The 19,599-nt window shown below is 40.2% G+C and overlaps 1 protein-coding gene across 10 annotated transcripts in view; it reads right to left on the reverse strand.

Annotated features, from left to right (window-relative positions):
• The window catches only part of gria3a (glutamate receptor, ionotropic, AMPA 3a), a 127,750-nt gene that overhangs the window by 69,398 nt on the left and 38,753 nt on the right, over positions 1 to 19,599 (reverse strand). For all 10 annotated transcript variants that reach the window (XR_004575914.1, XR_004575913.1, XM_010897098.3 and 7 more), the window contains exon 3: positions 2,209 to 2,448. Coding sequence is in view for 8 of the 10 variants with exons in the window: in XM_010897098.3 (XP_010895400.1) it covers positions 2,209 to 2,448 (240 nt within the window). In the remaining 2 variants the exon portion in view is untranslated. The remainder of the gene's footprint in view (positions 1 to 2,208; positions 2,449 to 19,599) is intronic.

Consider the following 19,599-nt stretch of genomic DNA (forward strand, 5'->3'; position numbering starts at 1 on the left):
TAGCAAAATACTTAATAGTAATAATAGTCGTTTAACGGAGGGACGTCAAACATAGCAAATCTGGGCCATGGGTGGTTTAATACTGACTCAATGGCTAACTGAAAATAAATAGAACCCAATTGAAACTGCATATATGATAATGAACTCACAATAAAACGTCCTGGACTGTCCAGGTGTAACCAAAAGCAGGTCAGATGTGACTTGCAGTTAGGGATCGGCTGATATATTGGATCTCCGATACACCGCTGGCTTTTTGTAGTCAATTCAATATCGGCCGTGTTCTATCGGCCTCTCCCCGATAGTCTCTCGACATATGAAACCGGAAGTGCACCCTCTAGTGTTGACTGAAAAATGTTGCTTCCGCCACCAAAAAGATCCATCACGATGTTTGCATGGTCTTGCTCTACTCTCCCAAAGGTAAGATGACAGTATTGAAAAACTTGACCAAAATGCCTTTTACAAATATCAGTTGAATTTATTTTACCAGTAACGTGCCTGGCTATATATGAAATAAGTAAGCTAGCTAGTGACTAAATAGAGGGGCTAACTTACCAGCCAACAATCTAGCTAGTTGATAATTAATTATCTCGTTTCGCTCGTAATAACAAGCCCAGGCGTATGCAATAAACAAACAATTAGCAGCTAGAAAAGAAAGTGGAAACTAATACAGGACCATAAATATTTCTGACAGTAATTAACCCTCTTCTTAATATGGTCTTAACTAAGTAGCTTAAATGACAAAATAAATAGTAGATTTGCTGGTTGGTTATCGTTTGAACATTTACCATTTAGGCAACAAACAATTTCATTAACTGTGTACATGACAGAAAGCTACTAGCTAGGGTCTGCTGATCTGACCCGCTGCATCGTATATGTAAATTGTTGATAGTTGGATAAGTTGTCTTGTATTAATGAACCATAGTTCTCCGAAATGCCGCAGTAATGTTTGACAAAAGTTGCTCATATATTGCATGTTTGATGTTCGCATGTGCAGTTGGACATTTGTGTTTGACTTTGTAAGACATCATCGCTAGTGAAGATGAAAGCTAGTCATTATGAGTCAAATTTTATATTAAATCGCTCAGGATAAAAGTCTGCTAATGGACTAAAAACAGTCGCAACAAAGACCAGGTCACTGAAAGTGATGAGTGAAGCAATCGACAGTTAAAATACCCCCAGACAGCTAAAGTAGCCAACTGGCTTATTTAGTATTTCTTTCAGTTCTGTCTGAGTTATACTATTTCGGAGAACTATAACAGCGTCTTGTTAGCTTAGAAAAATAAACGTTTTTCTGAACACAAAAAAATTGAAATACTTTGGCAATATAGATTATTTTAGTAATGAGATGCTGGAATGGTCATAAATATCCTTAACTGGACCAAGTTGCTTTTATTTGATGTGGATTCTTAGTAAAAGATAAACGCGCACTAACAAAATATTGAAGGATGCATTTATCTTAACTGTGTGTGGAACTCGAAATGCCCAGTTTATTTACCCAGTTCAACATGTGTTATTTTTACTGTTAAATCACATTTCCTGAGTACTTAATTTAAAGAACATTTTGTGTAATTGTCCTTAATTTGTATTCTTAGACATCCACATCTTCAAATTTCATGATATTGATTATAGGCAGTAAATAAGGGCAATATGCCCCTCAAATCATCCACAAACGCTATTGGTGCTGAAAAATGCAGATGGGTCGGTCCTTACTAGCAGTAACAATACCCAGATTTACCTTGAGATACTGAAAATCAATTACATCCAGCCAATGGGTTAACAGTATGGTGTAATGCAGAGGTGTCAAACCGGTTCCACGGAGGGCCGAGTGTCTGCAGGTTTTTGCTCTCTCCTTGTACTTGACTGGTTAATTAGGTCACTGATTGGTTAGTTTCTACCCTCACCTGGTTGTGTAGGTATGAACTAGGAACCAATTTATAGGAAAAACCAAAAACCTGCAGACACTCGGCCCTTTGTGGAACCGGTTTGACACCTGTGGTGTAATGGCTCACTGTGTAGTAAAGTGTCTCCTCATATGTTAACAATGAAGGCTGTCAGTTTGTCAGGCAGCTGTCTCTTATCTACCTCTCTCCGTTGTACAGGTAGACAAGAAAGGAAACTAGGCTAAGAGATACAGACCCTGCTTCATGTCCCATGTCCCATTGTGTGTGAACGGCAGGCTGTCAGGCTCCTAGCCCGGCTGTTTCTTACCTCTCTCTGTGTCGTAGAGGTAGACAAACTTCTCCCACTTGTAGTGGGCCAGCAGGCTGAGAACGGCTCCCCGTAGAGCAGGCCTCATCTGGATGACAAACTGCACGTCAGCATCAGTGGGAAAACTGGGTGTGATGAAAGAGGTGTGCAGAGCCCCACAGAACGAGGTCAACGTGTTCATGGACTTCTTGTCGTAGAAGCCGAAGATGGCGTACACTCCTCTGGAGAACTGGGAGCAGACTGGAGAGAGAGACAGACAACAGTCACGGTCGGAACGCGTTCATTCTAGAAATACAAGCTGATAAACCTGAAGAGAAAACGATTTGCCGTATAATGTACAGGAACAGCCAAAGCAGAAGGCACACAAACCCATACACTGATGTGGGAATTGCTCCTACCACAGACTCAATCATTCTTTATCGAAAATGATTAATTAAGTTGGTCAGGGTACTTAGTCTGCTGCTCTGCTGGTCGTCATAGCATGCATTTGCTAAACCCAGCCACCACCTGTTTGGTTCTGTTTCCTTCTGGGTGGGGATAAGTACTGCCTACCTTGCTCATTTCCATTGTTATTGCTATTAGATGTGGTGTTTCCTGTCTGAATTGTCGAATGTCTAAAAAGGTTGAACACACAAGTAAAATACACTTTTTTTTATTTTAAACCAACATAAACAATAAACAATGTAATTTTCTTTGTCAAACACAATGCCCTGCATAAGTATTGGAACAGTCAAGTCAAAATTGCAATTTTTGCAGTAGACTCACAGTTTATAAAAATACAACCCTGTTTCCAAAAAAGTTGGGACGCTGCGTAAAATGCACATAAAATCAGAATGCAATGATGTGCAAATCATTTAATCCCTATATTTAATTGAAAATAGTACAAAGACAACATATTAAATGTTGAAACTGAGAAATGTTATTGTTTTTTGGAAAAATACACGCCCATTTAGAATTTGATGCCAGCAACACGTTTCAAAAAAAGTTGTGACAGGGGCATGTTTACCACTGTGTTGCATCACCTCTTTTAACAACACTCTGTAAGCATTTGGGAACTGAGGAGACCAATTTCTGTAGTTTTGAAAGTGAAATGTTATCCCATTCTTGATAGATATAGGATTGTAGCTGCTCAACAGTTCAGGGTCTCCTTTGCTGTTTTTGAGATTTCATAATGCGCCCAATGTTTTCTATTGACTGAAATAGTATGACTGATAATTCCCGTAAAACCTAGCAGCAAAATGCAAACCAGCCAGTTTCCGGTTCTTTTGACATTTTCCCCATAGTGGATTTTTAGATCCAGTTCAAATAAGGTCTGTTTCGTGTAGGATTACGCCACCTTGCCATTTTGATTACTGAGTAAATACACATAAGATAAGGTGACTGATATAAATATATTTTGCCTATAATTAGCCAAAAAAAACGACAGAAAGCTAATTAGCCACTAATCTCAATGAACTACACTTAGGTTCGACATCATCACCAAGGCTAGCCTGTGGTAACTGGAAAACCGTCCACATATAGTTTGATTGTTGAGCTTTTTTTTCTCCAAACCAACCTTGTAATTGCTCATTTTAATCATTGATTGGCTGGGCACAAGTTTATCTTTTGTTGTTTTTCTCCCTTGGCGAGGGAGAGGCGTCGCTGGAGCCATGTGTTAAGGTACTATAAACGTGTACTATAATAACAAATATTCTTTTGTTGATGTATTTTACCAGGCTATTATTAAAATTAAAACAGTAGTCATTTTTTTCTTTTTTTCTTTCAGCCCTGACTGCACATCCTTTCCAGTAGCCAGTAGTTATTTGTCTGTGCCCTAATTCACAGACTTACACCCTGTTTAACGCTTGTGAGCCAAGGACCCTTTTTAGCAGTGAAGTAATATGTTTAGCCCCAACACAAATCCTACATTGCTAGCCCTCAACCGCCCACTCCACATGATGTGCAATAAGGTGTTGTAGCGCTGTCCAACTGTTGCTAGCCATAGCCTCCTGCTGATCTAAAGACATCACCATGCCAGCCAGGATGCCTGCAGGTCCCAGGTTCCTTTGGTTTTTAACAATGTCCAGTACAGACAGGGAGGGTACCAGTTATTCTGGCTCAGGTTCAAGGAATCATGCCATGCCTGGAAACCTGCCATAGAGACAGTTCATCAACCACTGAAGAGCCTCCTCTGTTGGTTCTCTGGACAGAGTGTGATAGTCATCAGCCATGTATATCTCCACAGACTGCACATTGGAAGTTGATGGCCTTTTCCATTCACACTCCATGTCTGTTTGTTTACTTGCTGCATTATCCCAACAACTAAACAGTGACTCTCTCGAAGGGTCGGCAGGACAGTGTAAATCAAGTACTATGTGTAAAACCATGGATTTGGTGGTGTTTCTTATTTGATAGTTTGCAGTGTTTCCCTTTTATGCTTGGTTGCAGTGTAGACCATACAATAGAGTGTAGAGTGCGTACTTTGTCATTTGCGTGCCTTATTAGAACATGGGAGGGTAGCCATGTTCGGAAATCTCTGTTGTGCGCACACTGACCAGGGAATATAAAAATAAGGCAGTTGTGGAAGGTGGAACATGGGCCTTATGAATTGTTGTACTGTTCTAGTCTAGGACCCTTTGGTAATACAATGTATTTTTCTACAGTGTCACTTGTCATGGTATTGGAGTTGTGTGTATAAAGTCATCTGTGTGGTGAAGACTAGGTTCATCTAAGGGAGTTCTTTTAACACATGTACATCTGAAGTTGTGTGGTGAAGACTAGGTTCATTTAAGGGAGTTCTTTTAACACATGTACATCTGAAGTTGTGTGGTGAAGACTAGGTTCATCTAAGGGAGTTCTTTTAACACATGTACATCTGAAGTTGTGTGGTGAAGACTAGGTTCATCTAAGGGATCTCTTTTAACACATGTACATCTGAAGTTGTGTGGTGAAGACTAGGTTCATCTAAGGGATCTCTTTTAACACATGTACATCTGATGTTGTGTGGTGAAGTCAAGGTTCATTTAAGGGATCTCTTTTGACACACATCAAAAATAGTCGGTGCAGCTGCATGGCCAGATTTATGAGCTTGGCAATTTAACACAATATCCCAAACCTCTAATATGATCTGGTTATGCAATACAAGCTAGTAAACAGAAAACGATATTCAAAATGTAAATAATGACAACAGACTATTACAGTCTATAGGGGACAGATTTGGACTGCAGGCAGGCCAGTTTATCACCCAGACTTTTACTACAGAGCCGTGCTGTCGTGATACATGCAGAATGTGATTTGGCATTGTCTTGTTGAAATAAGCAAGGCCTTCCCTGAAAAAGACGTAGTCTGGGTGGCAGCATGCTGAGCTTTTTCTCCAAAACCTGTGTATATTGTTCAGCATTAATGGTGCCCATGCCATGTTCACTAGTGCACTAATGCACCCCCCATACCATCCTGGATGCTGGCTTTTGCACTGCGCGCTGACAACAAGCCGGATGGTCCCTCTCCTCTTTACCCCGGAGGAGGAGGCCTTCATGAATCCCAAAAAGATTTTCACATTTCCATTTGTCAGACTGCAGGACAGTTTTCCACTTTGCCTCATAATTCAAAGTGGGCATATATTTTTCAAGAAACAACATTTCTCAGTTTCAACATTTGATATGTTGTCTTTGTAATATCGTTTTGCAAAAAAAGTTTTGCACATCATTGCTTTAGTTTTAATTTCCATTTTACGCAGCGTCCCAACTTTTGGTTTTATGATTTCTGTCTGTTTCAACATATATTTTTTATCAACTAAGAATAACAGCAGTGTGTGCATTCCATCTTCCCATTTTATGTGAGCACAGGTATTAGGACATCTGGCTCACAGGTGTTTCCGGTTGGATTGCTTGTTCACATAGCTGTGAATGTGTAGTCCCAGTTCTATTCTTTGCTTTTGCTTCTGCATTTGGTGTCAGTAGGAATAATCTAACATTAAGACTAGGGAGCTTTTAAGAAAAGCAAGTTTTTTGGGTGCTAAAAGAAAATAGGAACTCAATTAGAGCCATAGCACAAGTTTGGCATAGCCAAATTAACAGTTTGGAATGTCCTGAAAAAAAATGACACCTCTAGACTCCAGGTCAGCTAAAGAAAACGACAGCAGTTGATGACAGAAAAATTAAGCAGAGCAGTGAAAAACAACCCTACAGTAAGTGTCACAGAATTTACCAACCAACTTCAGAATTCTGGGGTGAAAGTGTCACAAACCACTGTTCACAGTAGACTTAGGCAGCAGAATTACAAAGGCTATTTACAAATCATTTGGTTTCCTCTTAATGTTTGCTAACTACAGAAGAAAGAAACAAAAGCCGACTTCATGGCCATAGCTGAACCACCCATTGTAATTGGCGCTATACATGGGACTAATTATTGCACAAATTGAAATGTTGTTTATGAGCTGCCAAACGTAAGAGGCTGACAACTAGCTGAACAAGTCTAGACTAGTCAGTATATCATTCTTGGTTTCATGTTTAATCAGTGACATTAGCCTACATTTTAATTTGAATATCTTTATTTCAATATAGCAACACGACATCTCTCTACAGTATTGCTATGATGAATTCACAGACCGAGACCCCTTGCCCACCAGCCATTCACTGTGGTCATCCCTCAGGTACCCCTGACTGGAATGTGCGGTTCGGTGTGAGGATCAATGTGGGTGGATTCAAATGTTTGACTCCGCCCACATTTGACCCCACCCACCGTTTTTTGACCATCAGAAGTTTGACAGTCACAGCCTGAATACAAACACACACGTTTGTGCATGGCACATGTTGGATACAAACATAGTTAATTTTTGAAGATAGTAAGAAATATTACATTAAGGGATAACTGCCAGAGTATGTAACCTCTATAGCGAAGGTTACGCTCTGCTCCACCGTTCCACGTCTTTCCCATCACTCTGCTCAAAACCGATATTCGCTCACAGGAAAAATACTTGCCACTCCAACTTTGCTCCATTCACATGTTGTTTAGTCATAATTCAAACAAAATCTGTGAATTTTGTGGTTATGTACAGTTGTGATCACAAGTTTGCATACCCTGGCAGAAATTGTGAAATGTTGGCATTGATTTTGAAAATATGACTGATCATGCAAATAAATTCTTTTATTTAAGGATAGTGATCATATGAAGCCATTTATTATCACATCGTTTTTTGGTTCAATTATAAATCATAATAATAACAGAAATCACCCAAATGGCCCTGATCAAAAGTTGACATACCCTTGAATGTTTGGCCTACAAGATGACACACACAGGTGAAAATGGCAATTAAAGTTGCATTTCCCACACCTGTGACTTTTTAAATTGCAATTAGTGTCTGTGTATAAATAGTCAATGAGTTTCTCTCTCACATGGATGCACTGAGCAGACTAGATACTGAGCCAGGGGAGCAGTAAAGTGTCAAAAGACCTGCGTAACAAGGTAATAAAACTTTATCAAGATGGAAAAGGATTTAAAAAGATATCTAAAGCCTTGCAAATGTCAGTCAGTACTGTTCAATCACTTATTAAGAAGTGGAAAATTTGGGGATCTCTTGATACCAAGCCAAGGTTAGGTAGACCAAGAAAGATTTCAGCCAAAACTGCCAGAAGAATTGTTCGGGATTCAAAGAAAAACCCACAGGTAACTTCAGTAGAAATACAGGCTGCTCTGGAAAAAGACAGTGTGGTTATTTCAAGGAGCAAAATACAACGATACTTGAACAAAATTGAGCTGCATGGTCGAGTTGCCTGAAAAAAGCCTTTACTGCGCCAATGTCACAAAAAAGTCCAGTTATATTATGCCGACAGCAACTTGACCAGCCTCACAGCTTCTGGCACACTGTAATTTGGAGTGACAATACCAAAATAGAGCTTTATGGTCACAACCATAAGGCCTGAAGTGAACAGAATACTGATGTTTTGGGGGTGTGTGAGCTCTAAAGGCACAGGGAATCTTGTGAAAATTGATGGCAAGATGAATGCAGCATGTTATCAGAAAATATTGGCAATTGGGTTATTCTGCAGATAAAATGTGCATGGGACTCTCTTGGACTTTCCAGCACGACAATGACCCTAAGCACAAGGCCAAGTTGACGCTCCAGTGACGGTTCTGGAGTGGCCATCACAGTCTCCTGACCTTAATATCATCGAGCCACTCTGGGGAGAGCTCAAACATGCAGTTCATGCAAGATGACCAAAGACTTGCATGACCTGGAGGCAGGAATTCAGGGCCTCATAGACAACTATTACAAAAGACTGCACGCTGTCATAAATGCTAAAGGGGGCAATACACAGTATTAAGAACTAAGGGTATGCAGACTTTTGCACAGGGGTCAGTTCTTTTTTTTCTTTGTTGCCATGTTTTGTTTTGTGATTGTGCCATTCTGTTATGACTTACAGTTGAATGTGAATCCCATAAGAAATAAAAGATGTGTTTTGCCTCCTGTTTTCTTTACAAATGGTACATATATTACCAGTTCTCCAAGGGTATGCAAACTTTTGAGTACAACTGTATATTGCTTATACTGGCTGTAAAAATGAAAATCTTAAACTGACTTGAAATTAAATTAAAATGTTGCTAAATGTCTGTCTATAGTAACTTGGAAAACACTTTTAGAAATATGGGTTTGGCCAGAGCATTTATTATAATTTCTGTACTTCTCTACCGCTGCAATATAGGTCTATAGGTCTACATTTTTCTAATAGGTCTATAAGATAAATATAGATCTATAAGATAAATGGTCATATCAAAACGGAAAACATATTTTAAAAGTCAGACTAGTACCTTCGGGCATTAAACAAAAATACCCAATTAAAATGTAAGTAGACAAAGAACTACAATTTAATAAAAATTTTAATCCTTAGCTACAATGTAGCGACCCACATCGTTCCTTTCTGACAGCATGTGCACGTTTTCCATAATGATTTATGGAATGTTCTGCATGTTCTTGGTTCTCCACATTTCTGTACGTTACCTTTTATTTTGCACCAGTGGTTTTTATCAGTTTCTTTATTGAGCTTCATGAAAGCTTAAGCTACGAGGTTTATATTTGTATTTATGTAGGATAGGTTTGATTAAGATTTGCTTTCGTTGACATTGATGCCTTCGTGAACCTCGACCTTGAAGGAGACGGGAAGGGGTCGGGTTAAACAGGTTTGACTACGCCCACATTGAGCCCGGCTCCGAACATCACACTGCAGTCAGGGGCTTCTCTCATCCATAGCAACCGGGTCAACCCTGCACTTTCTCTTAGCTTAAGATTTCGCCCCATTCCTTAGTAAGGTCTTAGCAGCTTTGTGAATAGGTTTTAAGAGGAAACATTTAGCTAGGATCTTTTACTGCTGTTTAGGAGTCCTCCTAATGTTTTGTGAATGTGGCCCCTGATCAACACTAGAAACAGAAAGGCCAGATTAGAATTACAAAGATCAGATGTACAGGGATCAGCCAGTACAGTTATGGAACAGAGTTTAATGGACAGATGAGACAAACATGAACATTTATCAAAATGATGGAAAGTCAAAAGTGCGGAGAAAAAAGGAAGTGCAGATGATTCAAAGCATACCACCTCATCTGTGAAGCATGGTGGAGGCAGTGTCATGGCATATTTATGAATGGCTGCCTCTGGAACAGCCTCACTCATGTTTATTGATGATGTAATGAATGATGACAGCAGCAGAATGAATTCAGAAGTGTATAGAAGCATCTTTGTTACAGTACCAATGTACAAGAAAATGCCATCACATTCATTGCAACAGCACAATGACACAAAACACATTACCAACACAAGCAAGGAGTTAATCAGGGGAAGTTTTAGACAGGCCAAGTCAATCTCCTGATTTAAAAATGTACCTGTCTCACGACAGTCAGGTTCCACCCAGCTCAGGTTCCCTATTAGTGGGTGAACAATCAAATCCTTTGTGAATTCTGCAACAGAGCCGACATCGAAGGATTAAAAAACGATGTCGCTGGCAAGGCTTGGCCACCACATGCCAGTTATCCCTGTGGTAACTTTTCTCCAGCTTAAACCCCCAAAAGTAATAAGGATAGTGAGGCCCTGCTTTCACGGTTCTCTATTTAGATTTCAAATGGCCTCCCTGACCTCACCTTGCAACACCTGCATTATCGTTTAACTGGTGTACTACCCCAGTCAAACTCACCACCTACCGCAATCCTCTGAGCTGACAGCTAGAGAAGGGTGGATCGAAACCAAAGCATCCAATAGGATAATTCCATGACATCCTGTCTTCATCTCATTTAATACATCCAATGATATGCTTTTTATATTTGCACTTACCACCCTAATGTGTACAGCCTGTCATTACCTGTCATTCCCCGATTCAGCAACCAACTGATCAGATAGTTAGCTTAACCGAGCCAGTTACCACTAACTCTAACATTTGTAAAGCATATTTTCCATATGACCACTGTCAGGCAAAAACAAATGGAGTATGCCAAGTTTCTTGTGCTGATGCAGTGCCAGCAGCAAGCGAGGATCCCCATTTACTGTTAAGTAGCTAGCTAGTAATGTCAGAGACTGTCTAGCTACTATAGCTATCTAGCTATGATGGTTGAAATACACTCACCTTAAGGATTATTAGGAACACCTGTTAAATTTCTCATTAATGCAATTATCTAATCAACCAATCACATGGCAGTTGCTTCAATGCATTTAGGGGTGTGGTCCTGGTCAAGACAATCTCCTAAACTCCAAACTGAATGTCAGAATGGGCTCAGTTACTGGGAATTTCACGCACAACCATTTCTAGGGTTTACAAAGAATGGTGTGAAAAGGGAAAAACATCCAGTATGCGGCAGGGCTGTGGGCGAAAATGGCTTGTTAATGCTAGAGGTCAGAGGAGAATGGGCCGACTGATTCAAGCTGATAGAAGAGCAACTTTTACTAAAATAACCACTCGTTACAACCGAGGTATGCAGCAAAGCATTTGTGAAGCCACAACACGCACAACCTTGAGGCGGATGGGCTACAACAGCAGAAGACCCCACCGGGTACCACTCATCTCCACTACAAACAAAAAAGAGGCTACAATTTGCACGAGCTCACCAAAATTGGACAGTTGAAGACCGGAAGAATGTTGCCTGGTCTGATGAGTCTCGATTTCTGTTAAGACATTCAGATGGTAGAGTCAGAATTTGGCGTAAACAGAATGAGAACATGGATCCATCATGCCTTGTTACCACTGTGCAGGCTGATGTTGGTGGTGTAATGGTGTGGGGATGTTTTCTTGGCACACTTTAGGCCCCTTAGTGCCAATTGGACATTGTTTAAATGCCACGGCCTACCTGAGCATTGTTTCTGACCATGTCCATCCCTTTATGACCACCATGTACCCATTCTCTGATGGCTACTTCCAGCAGGATAATGCACCATGTTACAAAGCTCGATTCATTTCAAATTGGTTTCTTGAACATGACAATGAGTTCACTGTACTGAAATGGCCCCCACAATCACCAGATCTCAACTCAATAGAGCATCTTTGGGATAGGGTGGAACGGGAGCTTCGTGCCCTGGATGTGCATCCCACAAATCTCCATCAACTGCAAGATGCTATCCTATCAATATGGGCCAACATTTCTAAAGAATGCTTTCAGCACCTTGTTGAATCAATGCCACGTAGAATTAAGGCAGTTCTGAAGGCGAAAGGGGGTCAAACAGTATTAGTATGGTGTTCCTAATAATCCTTTAGGTGAGTGTATGTGGTGTTTCTATGATTCCTCAATGGAAATTGTGTAAATGTTAGTCTATATAGCTAGCTACATGAATGTGTGAATCAGAATCAGAACTATGTAACATTAATATTTAAAATGTTAAATATTTATAAAGTTCTGGTTAATGCGAAATCTGTTTTGACCTTACTTATTGATGAGTATAATTGAAAAAAACATGTAACAACTTAATGATACTTCAGGGTCAATGTTTATTAAACCTCGAATGGAAAACAAAACGGCTGTGCATTCGCATCGTTTGGGGTTATTTCATGTCACTAAACAGTAATGAAGCAAAATATGATGTGCCAAAAGAAGGGCAGAGAACCTGGGCAAATGCCACCTTTTTATATTAATTAAGAAAACTTTTAAAAGTATTGCAATTGGCATCAGGATACTAGCCTAGGATGTACTAGCCTAGGATGTCATTTGAGTTGGTTGGAGTGATTTGGGGAGTTTTACAACCAATTTTTCTGTGCAAAAACATTGTACATATACATTTTTTTGGGGGGGGGGGATTAACTACAAGCTCAGAAACTGTGAAAATGAGTCCACATTTAAAAATTAAACCTCTCCTTTAAGTATGAGTCAACTCAGAGTGAACCAACCCTCCAGACAGACTACAAGCAGTTAGGTCAACCTGTCCCAGATTCAAACATCCAGGTGAGGGTCAGACCACAGTCGACCACACAAGCAGTCCTATAACGCATTGCACCTCCACTCCAACCCTGATAAACATGATCAGACCTGAAAATAAAAGCAACCAATCCATGGAAATTGATTAATCTGAATATCGTACAATGTCATCATATCATAATGGAGGTGTAATAGATTTCAGGGAAATTAATGTGTTGCAAATGAACTATTACTTCTGTTAAGGTTGGTTGTGAAGAGAATTTAAAGAGGCAGTAATCTAAATAGGGAAATGAATGGTTAATCCTGGAATAAATTACAGCCGCGTGAGTTCCCCATGGCAGTGCTCTTTTTGTCCTTCACTTATCCTTGGACTCAATGTATCTGCTGGATACATTGAGTCCAAGCTACTACCACTAACGGGGAGAATCAGTACACTGGCCAGAGGACAGATACCCCCCTTACACCATGCCAGATGCAGGCAGGCCCTGTTGCAGGATTGGCCTGTGCTTGTTGGTTGCTGCAATATAAATTGATTTATAACAAGCTACTATCTACGCCCATCTGCATGGCTCAGGCTATAACCACTATGTACAATACACCAGGGACTTGGTCTAACAAGGTGGGAATCTTTTTTTTTTTTTTTGGAAGCGTGAAATGAGTGGAAAAAACGATCTTGTGAATACACAAGATGTTTTAAACAAACTCCTGGGCACCTTCCTCTCTCTCCTACTGTATAAATGTTAGTTGTAAGTGGAATGGACGTTTATGAGCCCTGAAACACAACTCTACTATCCCACCATCTGGATAAATCCTGAAGCTCTTTGTCCTCAGGGGTCCATGCCCCATCTCTCCTCCCTTCAGTCTTCTTATTAAAACATGGAAATGTTGCTGAAAATGTTCCAGCTTTACAATTTACACTGGGTGGTCTGTGCTTGTTTTCAGCATGGAACATTTGAAAATGAAAGAAATAACTGTTGTAAGGGAATGCAGCACTCTAGAGCTTATGGAATCAATAGGGTCCTAACCCTCAAATAAATCTTCTGAAAAGCCTGAAACACCACAGCATCATTTTGTGGTTCAGTGATCTTTAGGTATTATTCTCAAGTTTAATGCCACATGTTATACAACACTGAGTTAAAGGCATCTCTGTGTCATTCCTCCATCAAGCCAACCATCCACTCATCAGTCACATTATCCCTCTATCATCCATCCATCCACTCATCAGTCATATTATCCCTCCATCATCCATCCATCCATCCGCTCATCAGTCATATTATCCCTCTATCATCCATCCATCCACCCATCAGTCATATTATCCCTCTATCATCCATCCATCCACTCATCAGTCATATTATCCCTCTATCATCCATCCATCCACTCATCAGTCATATTATCCCTCTATCATCCATCCATACACTCATCAGTCATATTAACCCTCTATCATCCATCCATTCTATTGTCCTTACATCCATCTGTTCATGTCCCTTTCTTTTGGTCTGTGCACATTTCTGCTGTTCAAAGGCCAGGGGCAACATCAGCCTAGTGACAAAGCCCCAGCAGGTGTCTGTGGGGAGGTCAAGCATTACTTTACCTCACCATTATTGCATTACTGCTTGGAATAACTAGCAACAGATGAGGCTGAAGTCACAGGACGTGGCAGGAATCGACATGATGCTGGTGTGCTATTGTTTTGCTGTCTAATCTACTTTCCCTCTTTTTCTACAGTTTTGAATCAATGGGTTTTCCTAGCTCTGAAGAGGATTAAGAGACAGGTATATGAGAAAATGTCAAAGTAGATTCACATGCACGGCTAGAGTCATCATATATCACATCCTCTCTCAAAGCCAGCCCATGGCCTGCATAATAACATCCACCTGATATGACACACACTCAAATGCACATACTATCCTCAGATCATAAAACTGACATACCACAGACCTGATATATGGAATAATACACACATGCAACCGAGACACACATTTCTCTTCAAAGACAACCAATTCCAGGTCTATGGATTTTGACTCCCAAAACAAAGTCTGTTTCTCTACACTGCATTCCAAGAGAGCCCAGCTCTGGTGACAAAAGATATAATTCACTTCCAAAGCCTTGGTTTCCTATTTAAAGAAAGAAAATGGATTTGTAATTTTCAATGTTATAGGCTTTAGCTCATGCTGTCAACAAATGGAATAGCCACATCAAATAATAAGAATAAAGTGCTGCCTAAGCCCTGAGTTTTGCTGCTGACGATAATGGTAATGGCTCCTGTTTTGTGAAGGTAAAAATGAGCCTGGATTCTCCTTGTGACAATATATGACTAATGAGATCTTATCTGGGATCCTGGAGTGGACTACCTCCTGGTGTCAAACCATCCCTGTGATCATGGCATAGCCTAGCAATTGTAAAGCACAACACTTTCTTCATTAAATTATTTATTACATACAGGTCCAAGGCACTAAATTCTGTGAGTACAAAGTTAACATATGCAATTGTTTTAAGATGTATTTTGCATAGATCATTTTGTATTTTGATGTGGAGTTGTAGGAGCTATATTGCGCTCCCGGAAAGATTATCGAAAATGATGTGATCTGACAATGAAAGTGCTTTTACACTTACTGTGCATAAGAGCAGATTCTACAACACATACTAATTTCTATTTTATTTTATTGTTTGATTTACCCTCATTGTCCATTTTGTGTTTACCCTTACCAATGTACTGTAGATAAGCATGTGTGTGTCCTAGAGCAAAACCAAAACCACCTCCTTCATATTATGTTTTAGCTCCAACTGGTAATTTGTAAAGAATTCATTTATAAATGAACCTGATGAAAGTGATTGTTCATTGACTCCATATACAGCTCCAGAAAGAATTAAAAGACCGCTGCACCTTTTTCTTTCTAAAAAAGTAAAAAAGGAAGGTTTTGAGTGAGGAATAGAAGCCTTAAAATTAAGAGACCAATGGAAATTGAACGCTTCTGTTCCTCACTCACTTTTTTGGAAAGGAAAGAAAAAGGTGCAGTGGTCTCTTAATTTCTTTCCGGAGCTGTATCTTAGCTTTGGTTGATATGATGGCTTGTGGACATCCAACAGCAAAACTACATCCATTTGTTTTAGAGACTCTGCTGATTCCAGTGAAGTTACTTACGAGTTTGTAGCTCCATTTCTTTGGTCATTGTGATTGTCTATGTGACCAGACAACCACCTCTGGTGTCTCCAGATGGATATGTCTTTATTTAAGGATGTGTCTGAGTGGAAAATGGTTATGACCAGCGAATTCCACTGGCTCTCTCCTTTCGATTGAGGTATACTACGTTCGCTAATGATTTGTTATTTACAGACGTCTTAGTGACCTCTGTCTCATTAGCGCAACCCTGCAAAAAGATTGCAGATCATGCATTCTGGTAATGCATTTACCGTAATGGCTTATATTGTCTGGTTTCGCAAGATTCTGCTGAACGCAGTGAGAAAAATGGTGTGGCTAACACAAACATTTCGAAATCAGGCAACTCATAATGACACACACCCGCATCAAATTCAATCACACCCGCATAATTATAGAATCATATGGATTAATCAAAGACACAAGTGACTGCCCCTGTTCTACTGTTCTATGTTCACATAGCTCTGTTCTATACGCACACCGTCTATAGACATACAACTCTGTTCTGTACACTTACATCTACACACCCACCGTTCTGTTCTATACCCTTACCGCTCTGTTCTACATACCCACCGTTCTGTTCTATACCCTTACCGCTCGGTTCTACACACCCACCGTTCTGTTCTTTACCCTTACCGCTCTGTTCTACATACCCACCGTTCTGTTCTTTACCCTTACCGCTCTGTTCTACATACCCACCGTTCTGTTCTATACCCTTACCGCTCGGTTCTACACACCCACCGTTCTGTTCTATACCCTTACCGCTCGGTTCTACATACCCACCGTTCTGTTCTATACACTTCCAGCTTTGTTCTATACACTTACCAACCTGTTCTATAGTACACACCCAAAGTTATTTTCTATACACTTACACCTTTGTGCAATACACTTACAGCTCTGTTCCATACACCTAAAGTTTTGTTCTATAAACTTCCAGCTCTGTTCAATACACTTCCAGCTCTATCCAGTACACAGCTTAAAATCTAACTTAATTTATAGCACATTTCTTACAATATGCATTCCATGGTGCTTTCCAAATGAAAAGAAAAGGGTAAAAGAAGAACATGCTCTGTTCTGTTTTCACAGCTCACTTCAACATGATCACTGGCTCTATTTTATAGTAGCTCACAGTTCTCTGCACTTCCACTGAGAATTAGTGGTGTTAATAGTATGATTAATAACTTACAGTTAACAATTCCTCCACTATGCTTTACATTCCCTAAGTATTCTCTGAAACCCCTCCCCTTCCAGTTAGTTCTGTCATTATTTGAAGAGACTGTCTGTCGTTCATTACTGCTAACGTGGCTAACACTGCCTAACGCTCTCTCCCTCACACCCTCCCCCTCCCCTCCTCCCTTTCCCTTCTCTCTTGACAACTCATTAAACATAATGGCTGGTTGCCGCGGTCCCAGTGGCCCCAGCTTTCTATCATGTTTCCCAGAAAACTGGGGATTTGCATTTCAGATGGTCTCCCCTACTGGCAGCTGCTGGATCTACTGTGAAGCTTATACACACCACTCTGTGCATAGCATCACATAGACCAGGACGCCTGCATGTGTGCAAAGTCATTTCTTATAGAATCAGCTAGCTGCAATTGCTAAAGTCAAGGGAGTAGAGGACCGGCCAATAGAACAGAACCAACAGGCTTTCTCTTCAAGTTGCCACTGCTGTCCTTGCCCAGACAATGTAACACTAGAGGCATCCGTAAGACAGTCATAAAATCAATCCCCCATCCGTGTGACTGAGTAGAGTGGTAAGAGAGATATACAAGCCAACTAAGATGAGACAAGGCTCCTTGACATTGCAAGGACCAATCCTCCTGCACAGTTGTCTGAGGAACTGAAAGTTGAGCAGAGAGACCTTAACAGTCCTGGGGTGTGAGGGCAAACAGACAGTAGATGGGGCCTTATATGGAAAACGACATTACCCTGAGGCAGACAATGACTGAGGCGGAGGTTATTCCATAGCTGCCTAAAACCAGTAACCTCAATGCTGACATGGCTGTATTCTACTGTGGTGCCGTGGGTCAGTGTGGATGACTGCTATCTAGGACTACCTCCATCCTGGGTGAGAGGCAGGCAAGAGGCCTAGGAAGAGGGCCTAAGCAGCATGCAAGTACCTATCTGTTCAGGGACACAGTAGGGCAGAGCAGGAGCATACAAATGCATCTGACACTCACACAAACATGCACACAGATTCATGGTAGTAAATACTTTACACAGACTATTTAAAGTCAGATAAGCAATATAAAACAAAAAACAACTCCCCAATGGCTTTAAGAATACGCTGGGATCTACTTCCTGCCTTTATGCTTGGCTCAGAGCCATGTAAAGCTATTGTCAATGGTGAGGAAAAAAAAGAATCCGGGCCTCCCAGGTGGGGCTGTGGTCTATGTTACAGCCTTGACTGTGCCACTAGCTGACAGCAATACAAACTGGCCAGTGTCACTCGGGGAGCAGCAGGGGTTTCCTGGTTTCATCGCACTCTAGTGACTCCCTCAGGCGGCCCTGGCGCCTGCAAAGCTCTGCGATTATGGCAAGCCATGTTAACATGTAATCCAAAAAATATACTTATTCTTTAGTTACTAGTAAAAATTCCAATAGTTACTAGTATCTGTTTCAGTTTTACTAGTAACTATTCATTGGATACATTTAATTAGTTACTAGTATCTACTTAAGTTTTACTAGTCAATTTTTTTTTAGATACTATTACTTATTCTTTAGTTACTAGTAACTATTCTGACAAAAGATATCCCCAACCCAATAACAACTTGTAACATTTACAATGTGAGATCTACATAGTTTGCAAATTAGCTGTAATATATGAATGTGTATCTTGCAGCCTTTCTGTTAACAAAAAAAGATAAATCCTGACCACTTGTTGGAAAATGTTACAAAGGGCATCATATTGTTGCTGTGTGTGTATGTTGCCAAATACATTTTACTTTTGTTGAAAAGAAAAAGGCCAGAGCTCAGATTGGCTTGGCTAAGTTGAAGTGAACTAATTTTGTCAACTGCAGCTTGTGTTGGCTGGCTGTACAGCTAATTTGTTACCAGTTTAATAAAAAAAAAAGATTACTGTATCAGAGATGATAACACAAAGCTCAGGCAAACCACTACTGTCAGATGGCTTTTATTGGGTTAAATGGTCATAATATACAATACTAAATGACATGCATAGGTTGCATAGTGCAATACAGAAAGCTACAACAATCACAAATACATACATTTAAAGAGGTTGACTGTACAGTAATAATGTGAATGAATTCTGAGTGATTGTGTGCACTGAGTAATACAAACAAAATGCAATGCAGTTTGGCTGTCAGTTTCAGACCAGACGGGATGAAGGCATTGAGGATGCCCTCTATGAACACCCTGTAATACTGGACCAAAACAGAGCAGGAGATCTGGCATTTCTTTTGTCTGATGCAGAAAGAATATGTGCAATGAGCCTTCGTTGTGAATAATAAAGATGTTGTAATCTCAATTAAGATTGCTTGAAATGGTAGTCCCTGTTTGACTGAGGATTAGACTAAACTGATACATTGAATCAAATATATTACAAAATGTAAATTAATGATATAAGTTACAGCAAATTTAATACAAACTGTATTAAATTCTATCCCACAATCCTAAAATCTGAATAGATTTGAGGGGTTTAAAATTATAGAAAGTAGTTACTGATGCAGTCACCAAAATATTGATCCTCAGAACAAGATCATTATCAGTTCTTGCAACTGGGTGAGTTTAAAATATCAGAACAACTGCCATTTGGCCTCAGAAACTAAAGTCCTTGCATTTCATACCTAAAAAGGTACATCATGATGCAAGGTTTTCCACCTCAGGCAGATGGAGTCTGAGAGGTCAACTAGT

This window comes from Esox lucius, chromosome 7, assembly GCF_011004845.1.
Source record: "Esox lucius isolate fEsoLuc1 chromosome 7, fEsoLuc1.pri, whole genome shotgun sequence".
Taxonomy (NCBI): Eukaryota; Metazoa; Chordata; class Actinopteri; order Esociformes; family Esocidae; genus Esox; species Esox lucius.